Source organism: Nomascus leucogenys, chromosome 3 (assembly GCF_006542625.1).
Source record: "Nomascus leucogenys isolate Asia chromosome 3, Asia_NLE_v1, whole genome shotgun sequence".
Taxonomy (NCBI): Eukaryota; Metazoa; Chordata; class Mammalia; order Primates; family Hylobatidae; genus Nomascus; species Nomascus leucogenys.
Genome location: NC_044383.1, coordinates 138,253,494 through 138,278,072, shown reverse-complemented (window position 1 = coordinate 138,278,072; position 24,579 = coordinate 138,253,494). Strand labels below are relative to the sequence as shown.

The window sequence follows — 24,579 nt, the reverse complement described above, 5'->3', positions numbered from 1 at the left end:
AATTTGAAAAAAAATCATCCTGTCACTTTTAAATCATAGGAGAGGACACTCACACCTCTTTTCTTTCCACCTGATGCGGAAAGCCTGCTCCTGAATACCGGAGACTGGCCACAGAGGGCTGCTTGTCTTCCAGTGGCCACTCTACCTGAAATTCCTACCTTTATAAACATTTTCAGAAATTTTATAAGGAGAATGGGTAACATTAAACCAAGTGTTCCATTTTATTTTAGTGGATTTGACCACAGCTCGAATAACCAACCCTCGAAGGTAATGAGATTACAAGAGGTTTGCACTTACAGAAGTAAGCCGTAGAGTACTACTTCTCAGTGGAAGTCACGTGCATTGGAGTCACATGGGCTAATTATGAAATGCAGACTCTCATACACCTAGTAAATCAAAACCTTTGGAAGTGGCGACCAGAGTTGCATTTTTTAAAGAAACAATCCAAATGAGTTTTGTGCACAATAAGGTTGAGAATTGCGGCTTAAGAAATGGTCACTTGCTGTCAGTGTGGGCACATCTTTGCAGGATACTGCAGCAGGGAGCTGGGCCCAGCCATGTGATTACAAAGGGTGGAAGGCCTAATTCTAACTCTGTCTATTTCATAAAGATTCCTCAAATTGCCGGGCACGGTGGCTCACGCCTGTAATCTCAGCACTTTGGGAGGCCAAAGCAGGCAAATCACTTGAGATCAGGAGTTCCAGACCAGCTTGGCCAACATGTCTCTACTAAAAATACAAAAATTAGCTGGGCATGGTGGTGCATGCCTATAATTCCAGCTACTTGGGAGGCTGAGGCAAGAGAATGGCTTGAACCCAGGATATGGAGGTTGCAGTGAGCCGAGATTGCACCACTGCACTCCAGCCTGGGTGACAGAGCGAGACTCTGTCTCAAAAATAAAAAAAATAATAATAATAAAAAAAAAATAAAAAAGATTCCTTAGATTTTTGTGCAATGGCAAACTATTGTGCAAAAGCTTGGTGACTTGAAGTTCAAGGAGTCCAGTTATCTGCTAGAGCTCTTTTCTAGTATTAACTAGTTACAGTAAATGTCATTTATTGAGTACCCATGTGCTGGCCACTAGACGAGATATAGTAAATAGCTATTCAATCACTGTTTTTAAAAATCCTATTAGGTTTAATTAACTGCATCCCCAGAGGTAAAGAAGCAATGATTTCTACTTTTTAAATCCTTGTTTTAACAATTCCTATACTATTAGGAGTCAGGAAGACTGCCTGCTGTCTGAGTTCTGCTGGACTGTTTTTCCCTCCACTCAGCTTCAGTTGGGCAGGAGGAAACAAACAAAACAACAATAATAACAAAATGTATGTATGTGTGTGTGTGTGTGTGCATGTGCACACGTGTGTTTTGCATACAGTCAGCCCTCCATATCCATAGGTGCTGCATCCATGAATTCAACCAAGCATGGATGGAAAATATTTGAGGAGCAAAAAGGATGGTTGCATCTCTACATGTTGATCTTCTTTTCTTGTCATTATTCCCTAAATTGTACAGTATAACAACTATTTATAATGCATAGCATCTACATTGTATTAGGTATTATTAGTAATCCAGAGATGATTTAAAGTATTTGGGAAGATGTGCATAGGTTATATGCAAATACTATGCCATTTTACATCAGAAACTGGAATATCTGTGAATTTTGTATCTAAGAGGGTTCCTGGAACCAGTGCCCCTCAGTTACTGAGGGATGACTATGTGTACATATGTGTGTGTGCATGTGTATATGTGTGTGTATATATATGAATGTATGTGTATGTATGTACACAATTATTTTAAAGACATTACAATTTAATATTTTTGTCACAAAGTATGTTCTTTTTTTTTGAGATGGAGTCTCACTCTGTTGCCCAGGCTGGAGTACAGTGGCACAATCTTGGCTCACTGCAACCTCCATCTCCCGGGTTCAAGAGATTTCCAGCTAATTTTTGTATTTTTAGTAGAGACAGGGTTTCACCATGTTGGCCAGGCTGGTCTTGAACTCCTGACCTCAAGTGATCCCCTCGCCTCAGCCTCACAAAGTCCTAGGATTACAGGCATGAGCCACTGCACCTGGCCCACAAAATCTGTTCTATGCATACAATAAATGCCAGCCTCTCAAACAAAGAAGCCAAATAAAAAAATAAAAAGGAATAATAGTTTTGTATTTTAGGAATCATGTTTTGATATATGTATTTTCATTTTTTTAAAGATGCAATAAAGTATAATTTTAATATTTGATACTTAAAATATTTAAGCAAGAAAGTAAAACTTTAATATTTTAGAATTACCATACTCCTAAAATGAATCTATAGTTACCTTTTTAAGGGCTATGTGCTATCCAGAATATATTTCCAATAAGCTCTTAATAAAATATTTAAAACCTCTATCTCTCATAATATATTTTTTCATTCTTGTCTGCTTAAAAACAAAAACAAATTATTTTTTCAAAAGCAAATGAAATTAAAAGACACTAAATCCGAATTGCACTTCAAGTTTAAAGTTCTAGTTAAAGCCTCGGCAACATTTGAGACATGATGAAGTGTGCAAGAGAAAATTTGATGAATATACAAAATTTTATTTGGGGGTCAATCTGCATTAAAAATTAGGATTTCCATATGCAATATCTAGCCTATCTAAAAAAAATTCTTAGGGACATAGGAACAGACAGGCTATTGACTGTGTGACCCTATGTAAAATAAATGACTGTCATCTCTGTTGAATGTGCTCAGTAGAGTAAGAGCTGAGCCTTGCATTTTTTTGGTGTGGTTTTAGCCATCACATGACCTAATTTCCATGGCATGAACCATCTGGTAAATTTCAGATGCTTTCTGCTTTTTAAGAAAGTGGTCCTAATGTTGCGGAAGTTCATGATTCCATATGGGGCCTCTCGCGATTAGAAACCACTCATTCAGCCTCATCCCTTCATTTCTCCTTTTGTACCGACGCGGAGACGCGGGCCCGGGCACTTTGGCTGTGCCTGCGCCGCGCCGCGCAGCCTGCGGTCTGGCTCGGTAGCGAGATGCAGGAGGACTCGCCGCCTCCACATCCTGCCTCCCGGGCCCGCGCGGCCCTGCGCGCTCATTGGCCCGCCCTGCAGGAAGATGAACGCTACTACTTCTGTTTCCTTTTGATGCTGCTCTGACACCCCGGTGGGGGAAATGTTTCCTCAGGAGCTGGCGCAGAAAATTAAGGGCTACCAGGAGCAGATCGCTTCTTTGAATTCCAAGTGCAAGATGCTGACGATGAAAGCCAAGCACGCCACCATGCTGCTGACGGTGACCGAGGTCGAGGGGCTGGCGGAAGGGACAGAGGACCTGGATGGGGAGCTCCTCCCCACGCCTTCGGCCCACCCCTCTGTGGTCATGGTAAGGATCCAGTGGGTCCCCGCGGCTTTGCTCTTTGACTGGAGCCTGGCGAGTGGCTTTATGTTCCCTCTCCGTGGCTGATTTCAGGGACCAGCCTTCGATCTTGCAGATTCAGAGGGAGGAACAGTTTCCTTAACTCTCTTTGACTACCGTTGGGCCGGGCCAATCTTTGACACTGTAAACAATGACAGTTAAAATGAAACTATGTGCTCCAGACAGCTGAATTACTTAACGTGTCAGAGGTCTGCCCTGTATTTGTTTATAATTTCGCAATAATACTGAGAGTCTCTGAGCTTTAAACATTAATTTATTTGCACAGTGTTTTAGTTGTCTGGGGGATGGGAAATTCACGGCATATATATTTAGTTGTGTTTTCCAGGCTAACTAGCTAACTACATATGTGCATGTACTCTACTGTATGAAGGTGTAATACAATTTAGAAGAACAGCTATTATTAGAAAAATATGAAAACAGACCATCTAAAGCTTGGCTTTGGATTAAAATAAATCAACTTTGTTATTTTCTATTCTGCACCACTATTTTCCTATACACTCGACATCTAAAATGCATTGAGTATTTTGGTGACTATAATGTTTTCCAGTGCTGTGTGTTTTCCCTCATATGTGCTGTGCCTCAGGCAATGAGTAACCATACCTGAGCCCATTTGGCAATACAGTACTTTGGATGCATTTATCTCCCTACCATATTTGAGACTTGAGATGTCCGCGAAAGACCAAGCTTTATTTCATAGAGCTTTCATCATTTGCATGATTCGTGATTTTTCCAGTTATTTATAAAGCCACAAACTCTCCAAAGACAGGAAAATAATGAAGTATTTAATCAACAACAAAACTTCAATGTCATATGCACCCCCATCCCTGATTGTTTTACAAATGATTACTAGCATCATATTCTCTTGAAGACAGAACTTTTAAATACTAACACAGGATTAATATGTGAATTTGGGTCCCAGTAATTTTAACCTTCGTTTTATAATTAACTCTGTTTTGGTCTATGCCTGAACAGGACTTATGTTAACATAGCTAATTGATTTTCATGTCCTTTGGGCTACATTTTACGTGGCAGATGACTGCAGGTCGCTGTCACACTTTGCTGTCACCGGTCACTGAGGAGTCTGGGGAGGAGGGAACCAACAGTGAGATTTCCTCTCCACCTGCCTGTCGCTCCCCTTCACCTGTGGCTAATACAGATGCTTCTGTTAACCAGGTACCTCCCACTTGGCATTCCTCTGGCAATAATCTCTGGGCAGATGCAGGACTCCATTCTCTGTTTCCATTAGATCGTGGGTATGAATCTCAGACTTTGTTGCATTTGGTTCCAGGGACACACTATTAGGTGTTATAGTTGCACAAACTATGATTGTCATGTGTCTCAGTATGTCATCTCCTCTCCTGGGCTACAGAAAATGGGATGAACAAAAATTAGGTCATGGGAATGATAGCCCAGAAGGCCCTGTTTTAAGACATTATGGCCTTAGTTTCCAGCAATCATCTGGAATGGGGTTCTGCATCCAACAGAAAATGAAAGATGTGTGTCACCATTGTAAAATAACATGATTCAATGGCTTTATAACATGCATTGAAAATAGTGTTGGCATTTACCAGCTCAGATTTTGAAGACAGGAAACTTCTATTTATTATGTCAGACTTCTTTATCTGCAACTTGTGTACCAATGTAAGGAATGTCTGCCATATTTATACTTGAATGCCTAGTAGATTTGAGTGTTTATCTTTCAATAATCTTAAATTTTATTTTATATAAAATGGGGAAAATAAAATAACCATTTTGTTATAAGAAGCCTTTTACCATGTATTAAATGTAGATAATACTAAATTAAATGTCAAAAAGGTTTTATGTCAAATGTTAGATAGAAATCAAAAAGATGCCTTTATGGTAACCAAAAACTTCTAATGCATGTTAAGTAATACTTTTTTAGTGAAGACAACTAAAAAATGTAAACTATCCTATGAAATTATGGTTTTTCAAAGAAGTTGGTATGTATTATTAAGGGAGAAGCATTAAACAGAGCAAATGTTTTATAACCTGTATTATAATTCAATTATATTACTTTTATTTTAAAGCAGAAGCATTCAGACTGTCACAGGATTTCTGTGATAAAGAGAATCCCCCCTCATTAAAAAAGGAAAGGAACATCAAGGTGATGAAACCTTTAGTTAATACACTTACACAGTTCTCGTGGTAAAAATCAGGATAGCTCTAGGGAAATTATCAACTCATCCATTCATCGAATACATTCTGACACCTGCTCAGCATGAAACCTTGTGTTGGTTCCTGAGGATGCAGCTGAGAAGGAGTCAGCATGGCCCTACCTGCAAGGCCCTGACAGTCTAGAGAGAAAGGCAGACTTGGGACAGATAATAACAATGTGATCAGAGGAAACTAAAAACAGCAACATAAAAGGAGAAGTTCAGGGAGCCGTGGGGAATTTGTGAAAGTGTTCTTCAAATTCTGATTTTAAAATATGTATTACTCATTCTTTGATGATTTGTCTTTCCCTATGGTTACAGATGTTATTAGAGAAATTGAGCTATAGTCGGCTGATTATTATTTAGAAAAAATTATTCTATTTAATAGGGTTTAGGTTCTCAAATTTTTCGAACTGAATAATAAATACTTATTTGCGACTTTGTGGAAAGAATATACCTTTTCTAAAACTGTAAATCTCCATGCTACTTCTTGCGAAGTGTCAAAGTATACATGAAAGTGCCCTAAAAATGATGAAACATGCAAACATTTCTATTATTATTTCTTGACATTAACCACAAAGCTTCATCAGAACCTAAAACTCAGTGAGATTGGGCTTTGTTTTAATTCTTCCCCTCTCCCTAGTCACAGGAAAACATCAATTAAATTGCATTGTTAATCTAAAATACTTACATGTGATGCTGCAAAGTAGGGTAAAATGCCTTTACTTAGATTAAGACAGACAGCTTTACTCTGAGGGAGCTGTTAAAAAGGAAATGTATTATGCCTGGTGTTCATCAAACAAATCAACCCGATCATTGCGGCCACATGTTATTTTTGTATAGTAATGTAAGTTAGAAGACAATGAAAAACTATGACACCATGACCAGTGATGCATTGGATTTATAAAATTGTCTCTTGAAACTGAGGAAGACATGTAGGATCCCCTTAAGTTTCAGTTTTCAGATTAAAAACCCTGAGTTTTGTGCACAGAATGCATACAGCTGTTTCAGGGAGCAGCCAAATAGAACTGCTTTATAAAATCACAGTTGTTAAAAAAAAAAAAAAAAAAAGGTTTTGTGCCTGCTGTTCCTGCAAGTAGATCTCCATTATGTAACTACCTGGTCCCACTCACAGTCAGTGTATTCTGTCTCTGACAGTAGCTATTAGCTAAAATGTAATAACAATTTAGCTTACTTGAAGGTAGAAATACCGAGGCGTTCCCAGATTTTGCTGCAGGCTTCTTGATTCCCCTTAGAAGCAAGCCAAGGCTTAGACTCTGCAGAAGAGCTGAGAGAGGAATAGATTTGAAAAGAGGGAGCAAGAGTGTAATGGGAAAATCATTGGCCTTCAAGTTAAAAGCTCACACTGAGTTGCAGCTCTTCCTCCTCTAAGCTGAGTGCGCCTGGGAAGTCCCTTGATACCCTCATTTGTAAGTGAGAAGCAATACTACTTAATTCACAACATTGTGAAAATGAAATGTGACATTAATCGTGAAAGTGCTTTTTAAACTAGAAAATGCTGATCAAATAGTAGCTACAGTTGTCCAAATTTATTTCCTTAGGAATCTACTCATAACTCTTAAAACTTAGGCACATAAGCAATGAGAAACATATTTTTAACAGTGACTCCTCACTACATCAACTATTGACTTTAGTAGTTATTGATAGTACTGAGTGATTTATTTTAATTGAATGTATGTACCTCAAATAAATAGAAATTATTCATCTATAAAAGGTGACATATTTTCAAATCCTTTTAAGAAACCAAGAGTTGTCATTCCTATCTGTAGGCATGAGCCATACACACACACACACACACACACACAGAGAGAGAGAGACTGCCAGAAAAAAATTATTTGTAATAAATTTATTTTATTCTAGCTCTTTTGGGGGCCTTCTGTATTTATAATAGAGTATGTAATGTAAAATGTTTACACCATTTAAAGCCATTCCTGCTTTTCCTTGTGGACAGTAATAGTATTACTTTACATGTATATAAAATAATAGAATTTATAAAAGTGCATTGACAAGCATGATTTATTATCAACATACAGGCCTGCCTGTTACTTGCCAAACACTCCACAACGTGCTCAGGATGAAGACGAAAAGCACTGACTCAGACAGCCCTCAGGGAGCTTACAGTGTGTGTGAGGACAGGCAAATGCTTACAAGACGGGGTGGCAGGTGGTGTGGCCGAGGGCAGCACAGTGTTGTGGGAGGGCCTAGAGAAAGCACCTGAACTGGCTGGGGTCAGGCAGAGGTCAAGGATGGCCCCCTTTAGTTTTAAGGGAGGAGCACAGTTAGGCAGCTGAATTGAGGTTGGGTCGTGTGAGATAAAGACTTTCAGGCAGAAGAAACCACCTGTGGGAAGCTGTGGCGGCGGGAAGCAAAATGGCCCATCAAGGCAGCTGCAAATAGTTTCAGTGTAATTGGAGAAACATTGGAGGAGGAGGAGAGGGGGGAAATGAGACTGAGAGGGCTGTGGAAACCACATCATGGAGGCCCTGAATGCCACAGGAAGGAATTTCAGCTTCCTCCAGAAGCTAATATTTAACCATTGAGGGAATTTAATGAGAAGCTGTGTATAGAACTGATACTTCTGGATCAATGTGGACAGGAGAATAGAAGTGTGCAAATTCAGAGCCAGGGGAGCTGTTGGAAACAGAAGTTACACAGTCTCATGCTTGGTCCACCCTGGTGATAAAAATGAGAGAAACAGGCCAGGAGGGACTACAGAGGCCTGGACAGCTCCTGCTCCACCTAAATGAGGCAATGTCTCCTCTGTTAGCATTACTTTAACAAAGACACAGGGCCCAGTGTTACCATACCTTGTGGTTTGCAAAACAAGCTATGAATGTGAATTTTAATGAAATCTCTCTATCTTCATGAAGAGAGATTTTAAACAATTTAAAACATTGTATAAGCCACACTAAATGTGTGCAGGTCAGAGGCAGCCCAGAGGCTGCCAGTTTGCAACCTTTGAGTTAGGAAGCTGTTACTGTAATGAGAACTTGAACCAAGGCTGTGGCCAAGATACGCATCGTTAGCACTCCATCCTCCCGTAAGCAGTGGATGTTAAGGGGGAGGAGAAATCAGGAATAAATCCCAAGTTTGTAGCTTAAGTGAGAAGACATTCCATGTATTGCAAGATGGACAATACTTCATTGTTTTTTCCTAAATTGGTTCCTTTTGGAAATGGTGACTTTGAAGAGCCTACAGGATATGCATGAACATCTGGATATGTGAGTCTGGAGCTTATCAATTCACCACTATTGGCGAGTGAGTGGAAAACAAACTACAAAAGAGAAAGAGTGAATGACTAGAAAGCTGGCGGGAGAACAGAGAGATTTTTTAGAAAGTGTTTCCAGAAAGGGTTTGTCAGTGCCATTGAATGCTAGAAGTCTGGCAAGGGAAGGGATGAAAATTCATCATTTTTTGTCATAGAGAAGGAGCTGGTGAGAGCAAGCTCTGCAGTCATCAGGATCAAAGCCCAAACTGGAATTTAGAAGTGGATCGAGGGTGAGAAAGTCCCATGAAAATCACCCTTTCAGAAGTTGGATTATGAAATGAAAGGGAGAAAACAAAGAAATGAGGATGGAGCCTGTGTGTGCAAGTGCATTCACATGTGACGATCCATCACATTGTGAATTACGGACTTTTTAGAAAATGTGATATCCTTCAAGAAAACAAATAAAAGAAACAGTGTGTGTAGGTGTTTTTGGATGGAAGAGAGAAAGTCAACAAAGCCAGAGAGGATGTTAATAGACCAAGGTCCTTGAAAAAGCAGTTTATGGGATTCTCAGAGTCTGTGGGAGAGTCAGGTTTAAGCAGTGAAACTGGCAAGCATAAGATAAGGGTGAGTGTGAATATACACAGACTTCTGAAAATTTGAGAAGTTGTAGTATCTCCTTGACAGCTTGGATTGCATGTGTGTGTGTGTGTGTGTGTATGTGTGTGTGTGTTAGTAACACACACACATGCATATATGACTCTGGATTGAGTCATGTTTGCAGTTTTCCAAGTGGATGAAGTAAAGGTTAAAAGAGCAAGAGAAACAAGAGTCTTGGCAAGAAAGGGGTTTAAGTAACTTTAGACATAACTACAAGTCCAATTGAGCGATGGCAGCATACAAGGGTGTGGAGGACTGAAGTGGGGTGGGAGTGAGTGAGGATCAATGGATCTAAACCTATTAAGGACATGAAGAGTAATTCACTCAAGACAGTGACAGGGTTAGGAATAAAGAGGAAGCAGTCTCCATGTTCCAATATCATCAATAAATGTTGGGGACTCATCTGGAGACCTCAGGAACAACAACAAAATTGGTAGAATCTGTCACAGTCACTCAAATATTATTTCATATAATCCTCAATCCCACCCAAGGTTGGACCAACGAGCGAACCAGTGTGCAAGATATAAGTTATTTGCTCCAATTATATAGCTACACAAGAGGAGAATTTCACTAGAATCTCAGCTGTCCCAGTCTGAATTCATTCTACCGCATGACACTGCTACATTTGTTTCTCAGATGGCTGGAGCCTTCTTCAATACTTTTTACCAATACATGATTATCAATAAGACTCAGGTGTTTTAAGCTGACATAATTCCCTTCAACAGTACAACTGCAAAAACAATGAACTTTATAATAGCAATTACTCCCCCAATTAAATTTCTACTGAAATACAGATAAATAACCGTAGAAACAATTAAAAACCATCTTTACTGTATCTCTTGATATATCTTTACTATATCTCTTGATAAAGTAAATTTTATCAGTACAAGTAAAATATGTAATATTACTTATAATAGATTTAAAAAATTTGAAAGCATGATATTTCATCATTCACTTTGATTTTTTGTGTGTGTTTACTTTAAGGAAATGAATAGAAGAAAACCTTTATATTATTTGTTTCTTAGAGTAGTTGTAACTTCCCCATTACATTTTTCTTATTTAATATCAAAATATTTAAATTAATTCTGCAAATAATGAACCCACAAATAGTGGAGATCTGGCTGCATCTGTAGATTTAATTTTATTAAAGTCACGTAGTTTTTTAAATTATTTAAAACGTTAAGAATACATTCGGCAACACTTTAGAAACTAGATCATTAAGATTCTCCTTTTTTGCTATTCTAATCAACCTTTAAATACATATGTACTGCTTAAATCCTTTGTATTTCCATTTAACAAACATAGAATAAGAATGAGTTTTGGCAACTTGAAATACTGGTAAAGTTGTTTTTTGATATATATAAACCAAAATTCTGAAACAATTATAGTGTGCTTTGATACAGTCTTTAAATTTTTCTTGTTACGAGAGTTTACTAATTTACTAGTTTGTAGTGCCCCATGAAAGATGTAGATCTGAAACCTTTCCTTGACATGACCAACAGTACCCAGAGCATATTAATCTAGACTTTGTCTTTTCGTTTAATTCAATACTGTGCTTTGCACTCACAGGACATTGCATATTACCAAGCCTTGTCTGCTGAGAGGTTGCAGACAGATGCTGCAAAAATTCACCCCAGCACATCTGCATCCCAGGAGTTCTATGAACCAGGATTGGAGCCATCCGCTACTGCCAAACTGGGTGATTTGCAGCGTTCTTGGGAAACCTTAAAGAATGTGGTAAGTCTTCAAGGTGGACTAGTTTATGCCCACCAGACACCAGTAACCTTAGTGATTGTCTTATGAAACACATGCGGAGAGTTTACACATCCAGTCCACAGTTGAATACCCTATGTTGGGCCACAGAGGTAAAGCACTGAAGAAAGAAATGTTGTAATCTGAAAGATAAGGGGCTGGGAAGCATTGGGTAATATCCCTTTTCTGGTGTAGATCAGTGAGAAGCAGCGCACACTCTATGAAGCTTTGGAACGCCAGCAGAAGTACCAGGACTCCCTCCAGTCCATCTCTACGAAGATGGAGGCCATTGAGCTGAAACTCAGTGAGAGCCCAGAGCCCGGCAAGAGTCCAGAAAGCCAGATGGCTGAACATCAGGTACAAATAGCTATGACTTCAGTTTCCTGCTTGATTAAATATGTTCACTCTTGTGACTGGTTGGCCTGTCAGGCATGTGTTTGAGACAGCCAGGTGACGTTTTTTTAAAATTTTTTAACCTTATCAGTTCTTCCAGAATAAACAAGAGTCCTAATGGTGGTCATTTCTGCTACTGATTCAGGGAGGGATCTGAGAAAAAGAGAGAGAGGGAGAGAGAGAGAGAGATTCAGACCTTGAATCTAATTAAAGGAAGCTACACGCATTGATGTTGCTTTTTAACTTTGATTACACAAAATGTGCTTCCTTAGAGTTGCCAGGTTATTTTGATTTTGTTGTGAGCCATTGTTGTAAGAATAAAATATACTCCAAATCTACCTTTTCTGGATATTGTTGTTTTAAGAAACTTAGCCGGGGGTGCCCCTCCATTATCACTTCAGAAAATGCGTCTCAGACTTCGTAAGTTCTAAGTCTCATCTTGTGATTGTCCCTGACTTAAATCATTTTTTAAAAGGTTAAACTAGGCAAAATATTAGCTTTACATGAGAAACAGAGATCATTACATTAATCTAACGCAGAAAGATAGTGTTAAAAATGTGTCAATTTAAAATGCATGCTAAGAAATGTTCAGAAATTAAAATCTGGTTAATACTTTGGCAGTCTAATGAGGTATGCTGTTAAAATTATATTTACTTGGTATAACTGGGGTCTAAGGATACTGAGGCACACATTCTCCTACATATTCATCACTGTGATGTAGGAAAATGCTGCCTGGCTGGGACAAGAACCCAGGAGCGTGTGACAATCCTTCAGAAGGCAGGAGGAAAGAAAGATATTTTTAGATGTTAATTAAGAGCTATGAAAGCATGGCATGGTAAGCATGTTTGTCAAAACAGGGTAACTTAACAGCTTTAAGAGTGAAACGTTGTACTTTGTCTTTCTTCTACTTTATATCTTTCTAGTTTTGGAAGCAGGATAACCTTGGAATAGACTGCTTGTTCATATGTGTAGTCAGATAAAGTTCCATTCTTTTGCAATATATATCTTTCAGTATAACATAAAAATGAGAACATTTCATCTAGAGACAGCATATTGAGAAATAGTGGTTTCAGGTTTTTTACACTCTTGTGACTTCTGAAGATAGAGATCAAAGTGCATAGCGTCCATTTTTAGGCCTTATTTTGGTAAAAAACTATCTTCTATAGGTCTTTCTCCTATTCCACAGCCACCCACCCTTAGCCACATTTGCAGAGGGTGCTATGAAAGCACGAAATGAGAATTAACCCTTGTTATCCAAGACCAGACCAATCAGGAGGACAGTCAGGGGCTTGGGGGACTATTCCAATGCCATTTACTTCTGAGCTTCCCCCATTTTATCACTAGACTGCTAGTCTCCCAAACCCCTCTCCTTTCTAAAGGGGCCTCAGTGTCTCCCAGTTCTCTTTAGCTGCTACTTCAGTTTTCTGTTGCCAGCGGCCACCTCTTTCTCATCTGAAGGGGTGTCCCTGTTCCCTGTTGCTCCAGTGTGCTCCCTGGGGCTCCTAGGTCTTCCTTGCTCCTGCGGTTCTGTCTGTCCAGCTGTTCCCTGCACCTCTGTTTCACTGTACTGGAAGGAGCCAGAGAGCTTCCTTCAGGTTGAGTACGTGCTCCTCAGGCCAACCTTGATGGCTGTTCTGTAGGAGGCCCTGTTCTTTAAGCATTCAAAAGGAATATTGTGTAAATTATGCAAGGGCTGGATTAGAGTACATTTGAGGGTTGCTCACTCAGATCATCAGATGCCGATGTTGCAGAAAGTTTAAGTAGTTTGACCCTCTCTCCAGCTTCAGGACATCTCCACCTTTGTTCAAGCCCCCTATTCTTGTGGCCCAGGAGGCTGCCCACAATTGCCAAAGACCCATCACTGGCTCCCACAATATTTAGCAGCTGCATGAAAACAGGATCCTGGTGGCCTGCTCTGCCCTTCCAGAGTTCCTAAGTGAGAATGCAAGTCAGCTTCCAATCAGCACCACCACCCTGTTGCTCAGGCATTAGGATGAAAACACACATAAACTGAATGTGGGGCAAAGTGATGATTCTGTTCAAGGGATTTAATGGAGACAACTCAAAATTGCACATTAATTCTGAGAATTATAAATTAGAAGTGAATCTGTTACTTTTCTTGTCATTAAGGCCAACCACATGACTTTTTTTCCCTTTCTAAGTTGGTAGTAGTTGTACTAGCCATCACAGCAGTAAGGAGGTACAACTAATTTAATGAAGATTACCAGTCATTGGGGCTTAATGTTTTATTAAGAGAGAAATATATTAATGTTATATTAATATATTAATATAATTGTATATATTAATATAATTAGAACATATTAATGTTCTAATGGGAGGGAAAGAAAATAGCAATAATGTAGAATTTAGTATAATTTCATGTATCATCACATATTTCATCTGAGCTATTTTTGCTACCTTTTGCTGTCTGTGCCTAAGTTCTACAAGTTCTGGAACACAGCTGCCTACATGAAAAGCTGGTGGTATCACAGTTTCTAAATTTGTTCTTAGCTTCAGGAATGGTACTTTAAAATTCTCAAGCACTGTTATAGAATTACTATTTCTAAATTTCAACTGAATGGGTGTGAGGAAGTCCAGTATGGTTTTTTATATTTCCTAAAAATTAATAGAAATACTTTAGTTTTTATTTCTTTCCCAACACTCTCTTGGAATTATTCATGTTTTTTTAAGGAGGTAACCTAATTCCTACATTTTTCCTTTAAACACTTGTCTAAACTACTGAATTTGTGTGGAATGCTGTGCCTTTCTGGTTATCCTCTCTAAATTGTCTGACAGATTTCTTTTTTTTGAGACAGAGTCTCACTCTGTTGCCCAGGCTGGAATGTAGTGACACGATCTTGGCTCACTGCAACCTCCGCCTCCCAGGTTCAAGTGATTCTCCTGCCTCAGCCTCCCGAGTAGCTGGAATTACAGGTGCTTGCCACCACGCTGGACTAATTTTTGTATTTTTAGTAAAGATGAGGTTTCACCATGTTGGCCAGGCTGGTCTCGAACTCCTGACCTCAGGTGATCCACTTACCTCGGCCTCCCAAAGTGCTGGGATTACAGGTGTGAGCCACCATGCCTGGCTGTCTTACAGATTTCATTTTAAGGTTTGAATGCAGTTCATGAGCTGACTTGTGGCTGTTGTACTGACTGTTAAGCCCTCTGTCATTGCGACCTTATTATCATGGGCATCTGATGCTTTGGGGACATGTGTTGCCACACTAAGCTCAGTGATATATAGGACACAGCTCTGTGGTTATTTTGTTTGTTTTGTTTTTTCATATATGTAACAACTAAAATAGAATGTGAGAAGAACTGTGGTCTCTCATTTGATCTTGGAAGTTAAGCAGGGTTGGGCCTGGTTAGTACTTGGATGGGAGACTGCCCAGGAATACCAGGTACTGTAGGCTTAAAAAAAAAAAAAAGGCTGGGTGCGGTAGCTCATGCCTGTAATCCCAGCACTTTGGGAGGCCAAGGCGGGTGGATCACGAGGTCAGGAGATCGCGACCATCCTGGCTAACATGGTGAAACCCCGTCTCTACTAAAAATACAAAAAATTAGCCAGGCATGGTGGTGGGCGCCTGTAGTCCCAGCTACTTGGGAGGCTGAGGCAGGAGAATGACGTGAACCCGGGAGGCGGAACTTGCAGTGAGCCGAGATGGCGCCACCGCATTCCAGCCTGAGCAACAGTGTGAGACTCCATCTCAAAAAATAAATAAATAAATAAATAAATAAAACAGGAAACATTTCAGCCTGGCCAACATGCTGAAACCCCATCTCTACTAAAACTACAAAAATTAGCTGGGCATGGTGGTGCACACCTGTAGTCCCAGCTACTCAGGAGGCTGAGACAGGAGAATTGCTTGAACCTGGAAGGTGGAGGTTACAGCGAGCAGAGATGGCAGCTAGGTGACAGAGTGAGCTTCCATCCCCCCAAAACAAACAAACAAACAAACAAAAAAACTTGTGTTCATGTAGATAGTTCTGAAGGTCACATAACATAAGGTCCGCGTTTCTTTTCACCCTTACTGTTAAAGAGTTTTTATGTTAGAGAAGCTCATGGAACTTCTCTAAGCTATGTAAGTGTCATACACATGCCAAGTTTGCAATTACAAATCAGAAACCCAAAAGCATGCATTTCATCTCTTTCTCCTTATCTTGAATCATATATTGTCAGGTAGCTGCTGGCCACCAGCTCTTCTACTCAGAGTTATGTGACTGAAGACATATTTGATGGCTGAATTATTTTTAATTGAGGTGAAATTCACATAGCATAAAATTAACCATTTTAAATTGTACAATTTAGTGGTATTAGTACATTCACAATGTTGTACAACCACTGTCTCTCTCTGGTTCCAAAACATTTTTATAACCCCAAAAGAAAATCTCATGACCCCTGAGCCTGGCTGCTAGATCTTGAAGTTAAAAACTCTGGCTACCTTCCAAAAATGTCCACTCATCTTTAAGAGTAAACTCAAGCATGAGTGGAGAGGACTGCTTCTAACAAGATTTAAGTGAGGCTGAGCACAGTGGCTCACACCTGTAATCCCAGCACTTTGGGAGGCCAAGGCGGGTGGATCACGTGAGGTCAGGAGTTCAAGACCAGCCTGGCCAACGTGGTGAACCCTTGTCTCTACTGAAAATACAAAAATTAGCTGGGCATGGTGGTGCAGCCTGTAGTCCCAGCTACTTGAGAGGCTAAGGCAGAAGAATTGCTTGAACTCAGGGGGCGGAGGTTGCAGTGAGCTGAGATCGTGCCGCTGCACTCCAGCCTGGGTGACAGAGCGAGACTGTCTCCCAAAAAAATTAAAAAAAGATTTAAGTGAACAGTTCCAGATTTTCCTAATTCCTTTATTACTGACTGCAGAACATTCAGAGAGCTATTTTAGAACATTGTGAGTTTTAAATGGAAGCTGATACCTTCAGTGCACACCTGGTTGGTCAAATCCACTGAGATTTAATGAGGTAGTGCTGGTGAGAGTTAACAACACATCAAACAGAAAACAGAAATATGCTTGTGAGCTACAGTTAGTGGAAAGTAGGTTAAATGAGATCTAACAAGGACTTTGAGGAGACAGAATCTGAAAATTTGGAATGGCAACAGGAGTGGGTAGGAGGCACTATAAATGTAAATGTGTGTGGAAAGGCACAGAAGAGAGGATGAGAATGAACACAGTGTGAAATTGTTAGGAGGCTCTTCTTGTTTGTACAGAAGGATCAGTGTAAAAAAAAAAAAAAAACAAAGACATAATAAGATCCATCTAATTATGGAGTGGAGGAGCATTTAAAATCAGACCAAACATAGATTTTATACTTTTAGCATTCAGGCACAAAACATTATTATGAAATAATAGAAAATAATTTACTGAATGGAAGTTTTTGAATGTATAATACTTTGAATGTATAAAAAATACTTTGAATATATAATAAACAATATCAGTCTGTAAATTCATTGCAATCACATTTTAAAAATTGCAGCAAGTTTTTTGGTGGAGGTTGACAAGCTAATTCTTTTTTTTTTTTTTTTTTTTTTTTTGAGACGGAGTCTCGCTCTGTCGCCCAGGCTGGAGTGCAGTGGCGCAATCTCGGCTCACTGCAAGCTCCGCCTCTCGGGTTCACGCCATTCTCCTGCCTCAGCCTCTCCGAGTAGCTGGGACTACAGGCGCCCGCCACCACGCCCAGCTAATTTTTTTGTATTTTTAGTAGAGACGGGGTTTCACCGTGGTCTCGATCTCCTGACCTCGTGATCCGCCCGCCTCAGCCTCCCAAAGTGCTGGGATTACAAGCGTGAGCCACCGTGCCCGGCCGACAAGCTAATTCTAAAGCATACTGCAGGCTAGGTGCGGTGGCTCATGCCTATAATCCCAGCATTTTGGGAGGCTGAAGTGGGCAGATCACTTGAGCTTAGGAATTAAAGACCAGCCTGGCGAACATGGTGAAACCACGTCTCTACTAAAAATACAAAAATTAGCTGCATGTGGTGGTGCATGCCTATAATCCCAGCTACTCTGGAGGCTGAGGCAGGAGAATCACTTGAACCCGGGAGGCAGAGATTGCAGTGAGCTGAGATCTCGCCACTGACTCCAGCATGAGCAACAGGGTGAGACTCTGTCTCAAAAATAGTAATAATAATAATAATAAAGTATACTGCAAATGTGTGGGAAAATATATATTAAAAAATGCCAGAAGTAAAGAATAACCAGGACAGTCTTGAAAAAGATTAATAAAGTTGAAAGATATATCCTACCAGATAGGGAGATTTATAAAACTACAATAATTAAGATTGTGTGGTATTTGCACAAACAGCCAAATGGGTTGATGGAACAGAATTCGAGCCCAGAGCATAATCACATTTATACAGACACTTGACTTGTGGCAAAGATTACACTGCAAAACAATGGGTGAAAAAAAGGAAGAATTTTCACCTCTTTCTACACTGGACATGAAAATTAAGTTTATGTGGTTTATAAATCTAAATGTGAAGTTATTACCAAAAAAAAAAGTTTGAAAATAATACTTTAAAATGTCTGTGGTGAATGATCTTTTTAAAAAACATTCTAATCCATCACAGACGGATACTTTAGTAAAATTAAATCAAATGCTGCTTGGATGTCATAACTGTCAAATTACTATAAAAGTTTCTTAGCACTTGCTCTCAATATGTTTATCTCATCATAAGCCAGTAACAAACATTGTGCAGACTGTTACTATTCCGTGGACCATGCTTTGAGTAGCATTCTTACAGAAGATAACCTATGAGAATGTATTCTATTTATGACCTTGGGTTAGGCAAAAGATTTCCTATATAGTACACCAAAAGCCCTAACAATAAAGGAAAATATTCATTCTATTAGACCATGATAAAATTAAGAACTTCTTTCCATCAACAGATGATTATTAAGGAAGTCTTTTCCCATTAAGGGAAAACCGTGCCTCAAAGTGGGAGCAGATTATTTGCTGTATGCAGAACCAAAAGAAACACAGGCACTCCTATCCAGAATATACAAACAACTCCATACATCAATAAGAAAAGGAACAACTCTAGTGGAAAATGAGCAAAAGATTTTTAGCAGGCAGTCACAAAAGACAATCTCATTAATCATCGGGGAAATGGAAATTAAAATTACAATAAGATTCCACTATTAAACCCACTAGAAAAACTTAAAGTGAAAACAATTCACAGCCAGGTTACTGTGGAATATGATATAATGATAAAAATGGGTTAACTCTTTCTACGTGCAACAAAATGAACGACTCTCACAATCATGAAGGAAGCCAGACACAGAGCAGTGCATCGTGTATGATTCCATTTCTATAAACCTCAGATAAGGGCCAAAGTCCTCTGATATTTACAAGTTAACACAGTGGTGATTTTTGAGGACAGCAGTAGCAAGAAGGAGGAGGTCAAAAGAGCTTGTAGAATCCTGGAAATGTTCCATTTCTTGATCTGGGTAGCAGCAGCATGGATATATATAGTTGGTGTGCTTATAATCTGTTCACTTTTCTAGATGTGTATAATATTATTAGTTTATTTAAAAATTGTCATGATGATATTTGATATTAGGAAAAAATAAGGGGTTTTTGCTGTTTAACATTGTGAGAGCCCACTCTGAGGAGGCACTGTGCTTGCAGTGAAGCCTCCAGTCCTGTGGAAAAGATAGGAATTATGCAAATAAGGGCACGTTGGAAACTATGAAATGCTGGCAAATATAAAGCCTGTGTTACTTTACTTGAAATCATAGTTGCCGCTCTGGTGGTAGAGCCTGTTTTTCCAACTTCATTGAAATCCTAAATAAAAATTTCTCCTGTGAAGATTCCATCTAAAGAGCAAGTCATAAAATACCCCAAAAAAGAGAAATAAAATCAAGTATAATTATGATAGACAGGAAAACAGGGTGCTATGAGAGAGAATGATGGAGATTTTCTTAGGATTGGGTGGTCATGAAAGGCCTCTCTGAAGATATGACAATTAACCTAAGAGCAAAGGATGAATAGAGCCATCTCACACAGAGCGGGAAGAGTTTTCCGCGTTGAGGGAACAGCGTGTTCAAAGGCCCTGAGGCTAGGAAGTGACTGAAGTGGGGCCCTGGAGTGGCTGAAGAAGGCAGGAGTATGGTGAGCAAGAAGGGAGCATGACATACGAGGCAGGAAGAGTGAGACTACACGAGTGTAGTAACAAGTTTGATTTATTTCACAGCAAGAATCCAGTACATATTTTAAAGCAGGGGAGTGAGAGGACCTAATTGATATTTTCAAAAGGTTGCTATAATTGCTTCATTTAGACTGGACTGGAGCAACAAGAGTGTAAGCAGATAGACTCATCAGTAGACCATTATATAGCAACTCAGTCGAGAGAGGAAGTTGACTTTGGCTTCAAGTGGGGGCAGTGGGGATATTCAGATATACAAGATACATTTTTGAGATAAAAGCCATTGGACTGGGCGATAGATTGGATCTGGTGAGTGAAGGACAGGAAGGTGTGAAGAGTGACTCCCAAGTCTCCAGCTTGAGCCATAATGAGAGGTGGTGGAAGACAGGCGGGGAAGCAGGTTTAGACTTAACACTATGCAGACACCCGTGAACTAGGTAAGTTGAACACACAGCCTGAAACTTAGGGCAGGTGTCTGGGTTAGGGATGTACCTTTGGAAGTGCTCAGGATTAGAAAGCATTTGAAGTCTTGGGAATGGAAGTCATCACCTGGGCGAGACCCTTTTTCTTTAGAGTTTGGTAAATGAGAAAATTGAGTAGTGTGACGACATAGAAAGAGGTTACAGGTTTCTCCCATCCTGTGTTCAATGCTGTTTCAGATTTGGGGAAAGCAATAGGTTAATGTGGGAAAATCATGTTGAGGAAGAAAGTAGTACATTTTATTTTCAACATTGTATTGGAGACTCTTAGAAATGATTGAGAAATGCGGTGGCTCGTGCCTGTGATCCAGGCTGGAGGATTCCCTGAGGCCAGGAGTTTGAGACCAGCCTGGGCAACATAGCAAGATCCTGTCTTTACAAAAAGTAAAAAAAAAAAAAAAAAAAAAATTAGCCAGGTGTGGTAGCACACACCTGTAGTCCCAGCTTCAAGCAGGAGGGTCGCTTGAGCCCAGGAGTTCAAGATTACGGTGAGCTGTGATCATACCACTGCACTCCGGCCTGAGTGACAGAGTGAGACTCTGTCTCTAAAAAATAAAAAATAAGTTCATATTACAGATGATCCTATTGAAAACTAGAAGGATTAATTAAGTTGTTCAAACTCATTTTGGTTAGTGATACATACATAAAATCAGAAAAGTCCTGGCCTTTCATTTAGAAACGTAGGTGAGTAGGCCCCTATTTGTTGATTGATTAATGATTCCCAGGTGAAATATCTTCCGCTAATCCCAATGGATGTGAGACTCAGCTAGTGCTAATGATCCCTCAGTGAAGAAAATGAATACATGAGTGTGATTCCACAGTCTTTCCTCCAGGCATTGATGGATGAGATTCTCATGCTCCAGGATGAAATCAACGAGCTCCAGTCCTCTCTCGCAGAGGAGCTGGTATCTGAGTCTTGTGAGGCCGACCCGGCGGAGCAGCTGGCCTTGCAGTCCACGCTCACTGTCTTAGCCGAGCGAATGTCCACCATCAGGATGAAAGCCTCAGGGAAACGGCAGCTTTTGGAGGTAACCAATAACTCTAAAGTGGCCTCCTCACTTCTGAGTTAACTTTTAATGTTGTGTTACCAAGTATGTGGGTTACCTATGTATTTACATTTTCATTGCTTCCCTCTCCTAAGCTGGGATTGTGTTTCAGGAATGGTCTCCACGGCCGGGAGGGGTGGCTCACACCTGCAATCCCAGCACTTCGGGAGGCTGAGGCAGGTGGATCACGAGGTCAGGAGTTTGAGACCAGCCTGGCCAACATAGTGAAACCCTGTCGCTACTAAAAATACAAAAATGAGCCAGATATGGTGGCGTGTGCCTGTAGTCCCAGCTACTTGGGAGGCTGAGGCAGGAGAATCACTTGAGCCCGGGAGGCAGAGGTTGTGGTGAGCCGAGATTGCGCCACTGCACTCCAGCCTGGGCAACAGAGTGAGACTCTGTCTCAAAAACAAACAAACAAAGAAAACAAGACGGTCTCCCGAATAGAGTACAGTCAGTGTGTAGCCATGAATATGTCCTTTGACCCTTTTCTGACTCATTTCAGGCGTGAAATATTGAGAATGTGGAAAGCAAATTCTTGGTAGACATGAGCCTTGTGAAGAATAATTGTAGAGAGTTTGCATAATGGTTTGATATGTTTACATGACAGCATTTGATGGATGATATTACTAATACTATAAAGAATAAATCCTACTTAGTCACTGTTAGCCAATTCAGACATAGTAATTCATGAAAATACTCTTGCAGTTCTGGTTCCCACGTTTACTTAATTTAAATATTATTTAATATAGAGACAAATTTGGGCAGCAGTAATATCTGTGTTAAAAGTCAGCTATCTTCCTTTTTTATTTGTTCTCTCATAAATTCTTGGCCCTAAGCTTCTAGGCTACTCATATTGTTGCTCCTATAATTTGCTTAGACTGGAGGCTCCCTAAAGACCTTTATAGTATCTATCATCTTGTATCTCTTAGCAGCTTCTTTGGCACATAATGGGTTCTCAATACATTTCTTATTATATGAACCGAATATTATTTTATTTAGCTGCTAATTACACCATAATGCAATTAACCATGACCCTGTTGTTGGGTGTGTGGTCTCTCTCTAGTTGTACCTATTATATGGTTAGTCAAATAATATATTCATATGTTAGATTTGTGCAAAAGTAACAGCAAAAACCACAATTACTTTTGCACCAACCTAATACTTCTTGTATTAGAGAAATTTAAAGCCAATGTGTCTGCCCTACTTATTAATTTCCATTTTAAATGGTTTAGTAAAATTAATTTTTAAATAATGAATTATTCATAAAATAATTTTTAAAATAAAGTATTTACAGTATTTTAAAAGTTAACTTTTAATTCATTTATACTGTCCCCAGTAACTCTATGAAAAACTTGTGGGGGTTTCAAAATGAAGCGATTGACCTGGATTTTTTTTTTAACATGAATTATTTGCAATCATTGAGAAACTCAGAGAGCCAACCTAGAAATTTGGATTTCTGCCTTTACTGGAGATGACAGTTAACACTGGGCCACCCCTTCCCACAGGGATCAATTGCCTGAAACTGTATGTGGCTGCCGTTTTAGGCAGGCCGCATGTTTTTCAGTTTGCCACAGTCTCCATCACTCCCTACTCTTCCCAGAGATAGAGGTCCGGTGTCTACTGCCATTTACCAACTGCTTGATGCCATTGTTTTGTTCTAATCCTTGGCTGATTTCCATGATTTATATTACCGCCTGGTCCTATAGGTTTGTTATTTGAGAATACCTTGTTCAACTCTAGGTACACATTAGAATCACTAGGGAGTCTTTTTAAAAATACCAATTTTGAGACTCACCCTTAGAAATTCTTTTGTTGTTCTGGGATGTGGCCTAAGCAAAGGAAATTTTTAAAAGTTTTACCAGTGATTCTTATGTACAGCCAGGGCCTGGAACCATTGCTTTGCTGTGTTAAATTCTCAAGATTTTACCTTAGCGTGATCTATGTTACCTTTTACTGAATTCAATAGGAGAAGTTGAATGATCAGCTGGAGGAACAAAGGCAGGAACAGGCCCTGCAGAGGTATCGCTGTGAAGCCGATGAGCTGGACAGCTGGCTCTTGAGTACCAAGGCCACTCTGGACACTGCGCTGAGTCCACCCAAGGAGCCCATGGACATGGAGGCCCAGCTTGTGGACTGCCAGGTACCAAAATGGTCTCAAAGGAATATGTCAACATCATGAAGCACATTTTTTTAAACTACAGAAAACATACTATAAAAAGGCTTGGTGTGGAAATATGATTTTTCCCAACCCATAGACTTTATATATTTAAAGAATAGAAAAGTAATACATTATAAAAGCTTAAATAAAATCCAAACTTGGACTCACTTTTTGAAAAACATTGACCACAGTATCTCCGGCTTCCTAAAGGTCATGTTTAAAAACTGTAGAAAAATACCATAATATCTATATTTAGTACTTATTAAGGAATACAAAGCCAACGGGAAGAATCAGTAGCGGTGAGTCAGACTGGAAATAAACACAACAGGAAGTATCTCTAGGTGCTCTGTTGCAATTTTGGTTCTAATCCTGATATATTATTCGGAAAACTTTTCCAAGTGTCAGTTTTAGGCAAACAGAGAGACTGAAGATGGGAAGGCTGTCTTTTGGAGCACAGAATGTGTTTTCCGCCCATGTTAGGGCTCTAGGAATTACTGTGAGGAGTAATTGCATTAAAGTCTTTATTCTAATACTATTTTCTTACCTCCTTATTATGGAATTTTTCAAAAATGCATATAAGTATAAAGAACAGATAATGAACTCCCATATGCTTGTCATCAGACTTCATTGATGATCTTCATATTTGACTTTGCACATAGGTGAAGTATACCTTAAAAGCTTTTTCATTTTATTAATTAGGAAATATCTAGAAAACCCTATCGAGTCTTCAGGGTTAAGTATCAATTTACACAACTTTATATTCCTTTTATTTGGACTCAGAGGAAATATGTGAAAATCATTACTTAGTGCACACTAACTTTTTTCTTAATTTACGGTACACCATTTTGGCTATTCTTATTTGTGATTTGAGATGCATAATATTGATCATTATCATTTGGATTTTTTAATGCTTTAGGAAACTTATCTATGTTTATTCAAACCACTGTTATTCTCTGCCATGATGATAGAGATTAATTAGCCACATGCAAGTTTTTCTGTTCTTTATATCTTCTTTCTAATGTTTATTTTTTTAGAAGAAACATCTATTTTTAGCCCATTCCCTTTTAGCACTTGAAGTTACCACCCAAACTAACATTTCAAAGTTATG

General features: G+C 39.4%; 1 protein-coding gene across 3 annotated transcripts in view; it reads left to right on the top strand.

The window, feature by feature from the left end:
• Positions 1–24,579, top strand: part of SYNE1 (spectrin repeat containing nuclear envelope protein 1) — a 526,037-nt gene that overhangs the window by 334,004 nt on the left and 167,454 nt on the right. For 2 of the 3 annotated variants that reach the window (XM_030809854.1, XM_030809855.1), the window contains 6 exons: positions 3,174–3,368; positions 4,455–4,595; positions 11,055–11,222; positions 11,433–11,594; positions 21,098–21,292; positions 23,280–23,453. In XM_030809854.1, coding sequence (XP_030665714.1) covers positions 3,174–3,368; positions 4,455–4,595; positions 11,055–11,222; positions 11,433–11,594; positions 21,098–21,292; positions 23,280–23,453 — 1,035 coding nt within the window. Of the gene's footprint in view, positions 1–3,173; positions 3,369–4,454; positions 4,596–11,054; positions 11,223–11,432; positions 11,595–21,085; positions 21,293–23,279; positions 23,454–24,579 lie in introns of all 3 variants that reach the window. The other variant, XM_030809853.1, reaches the window with a different exon arrangement.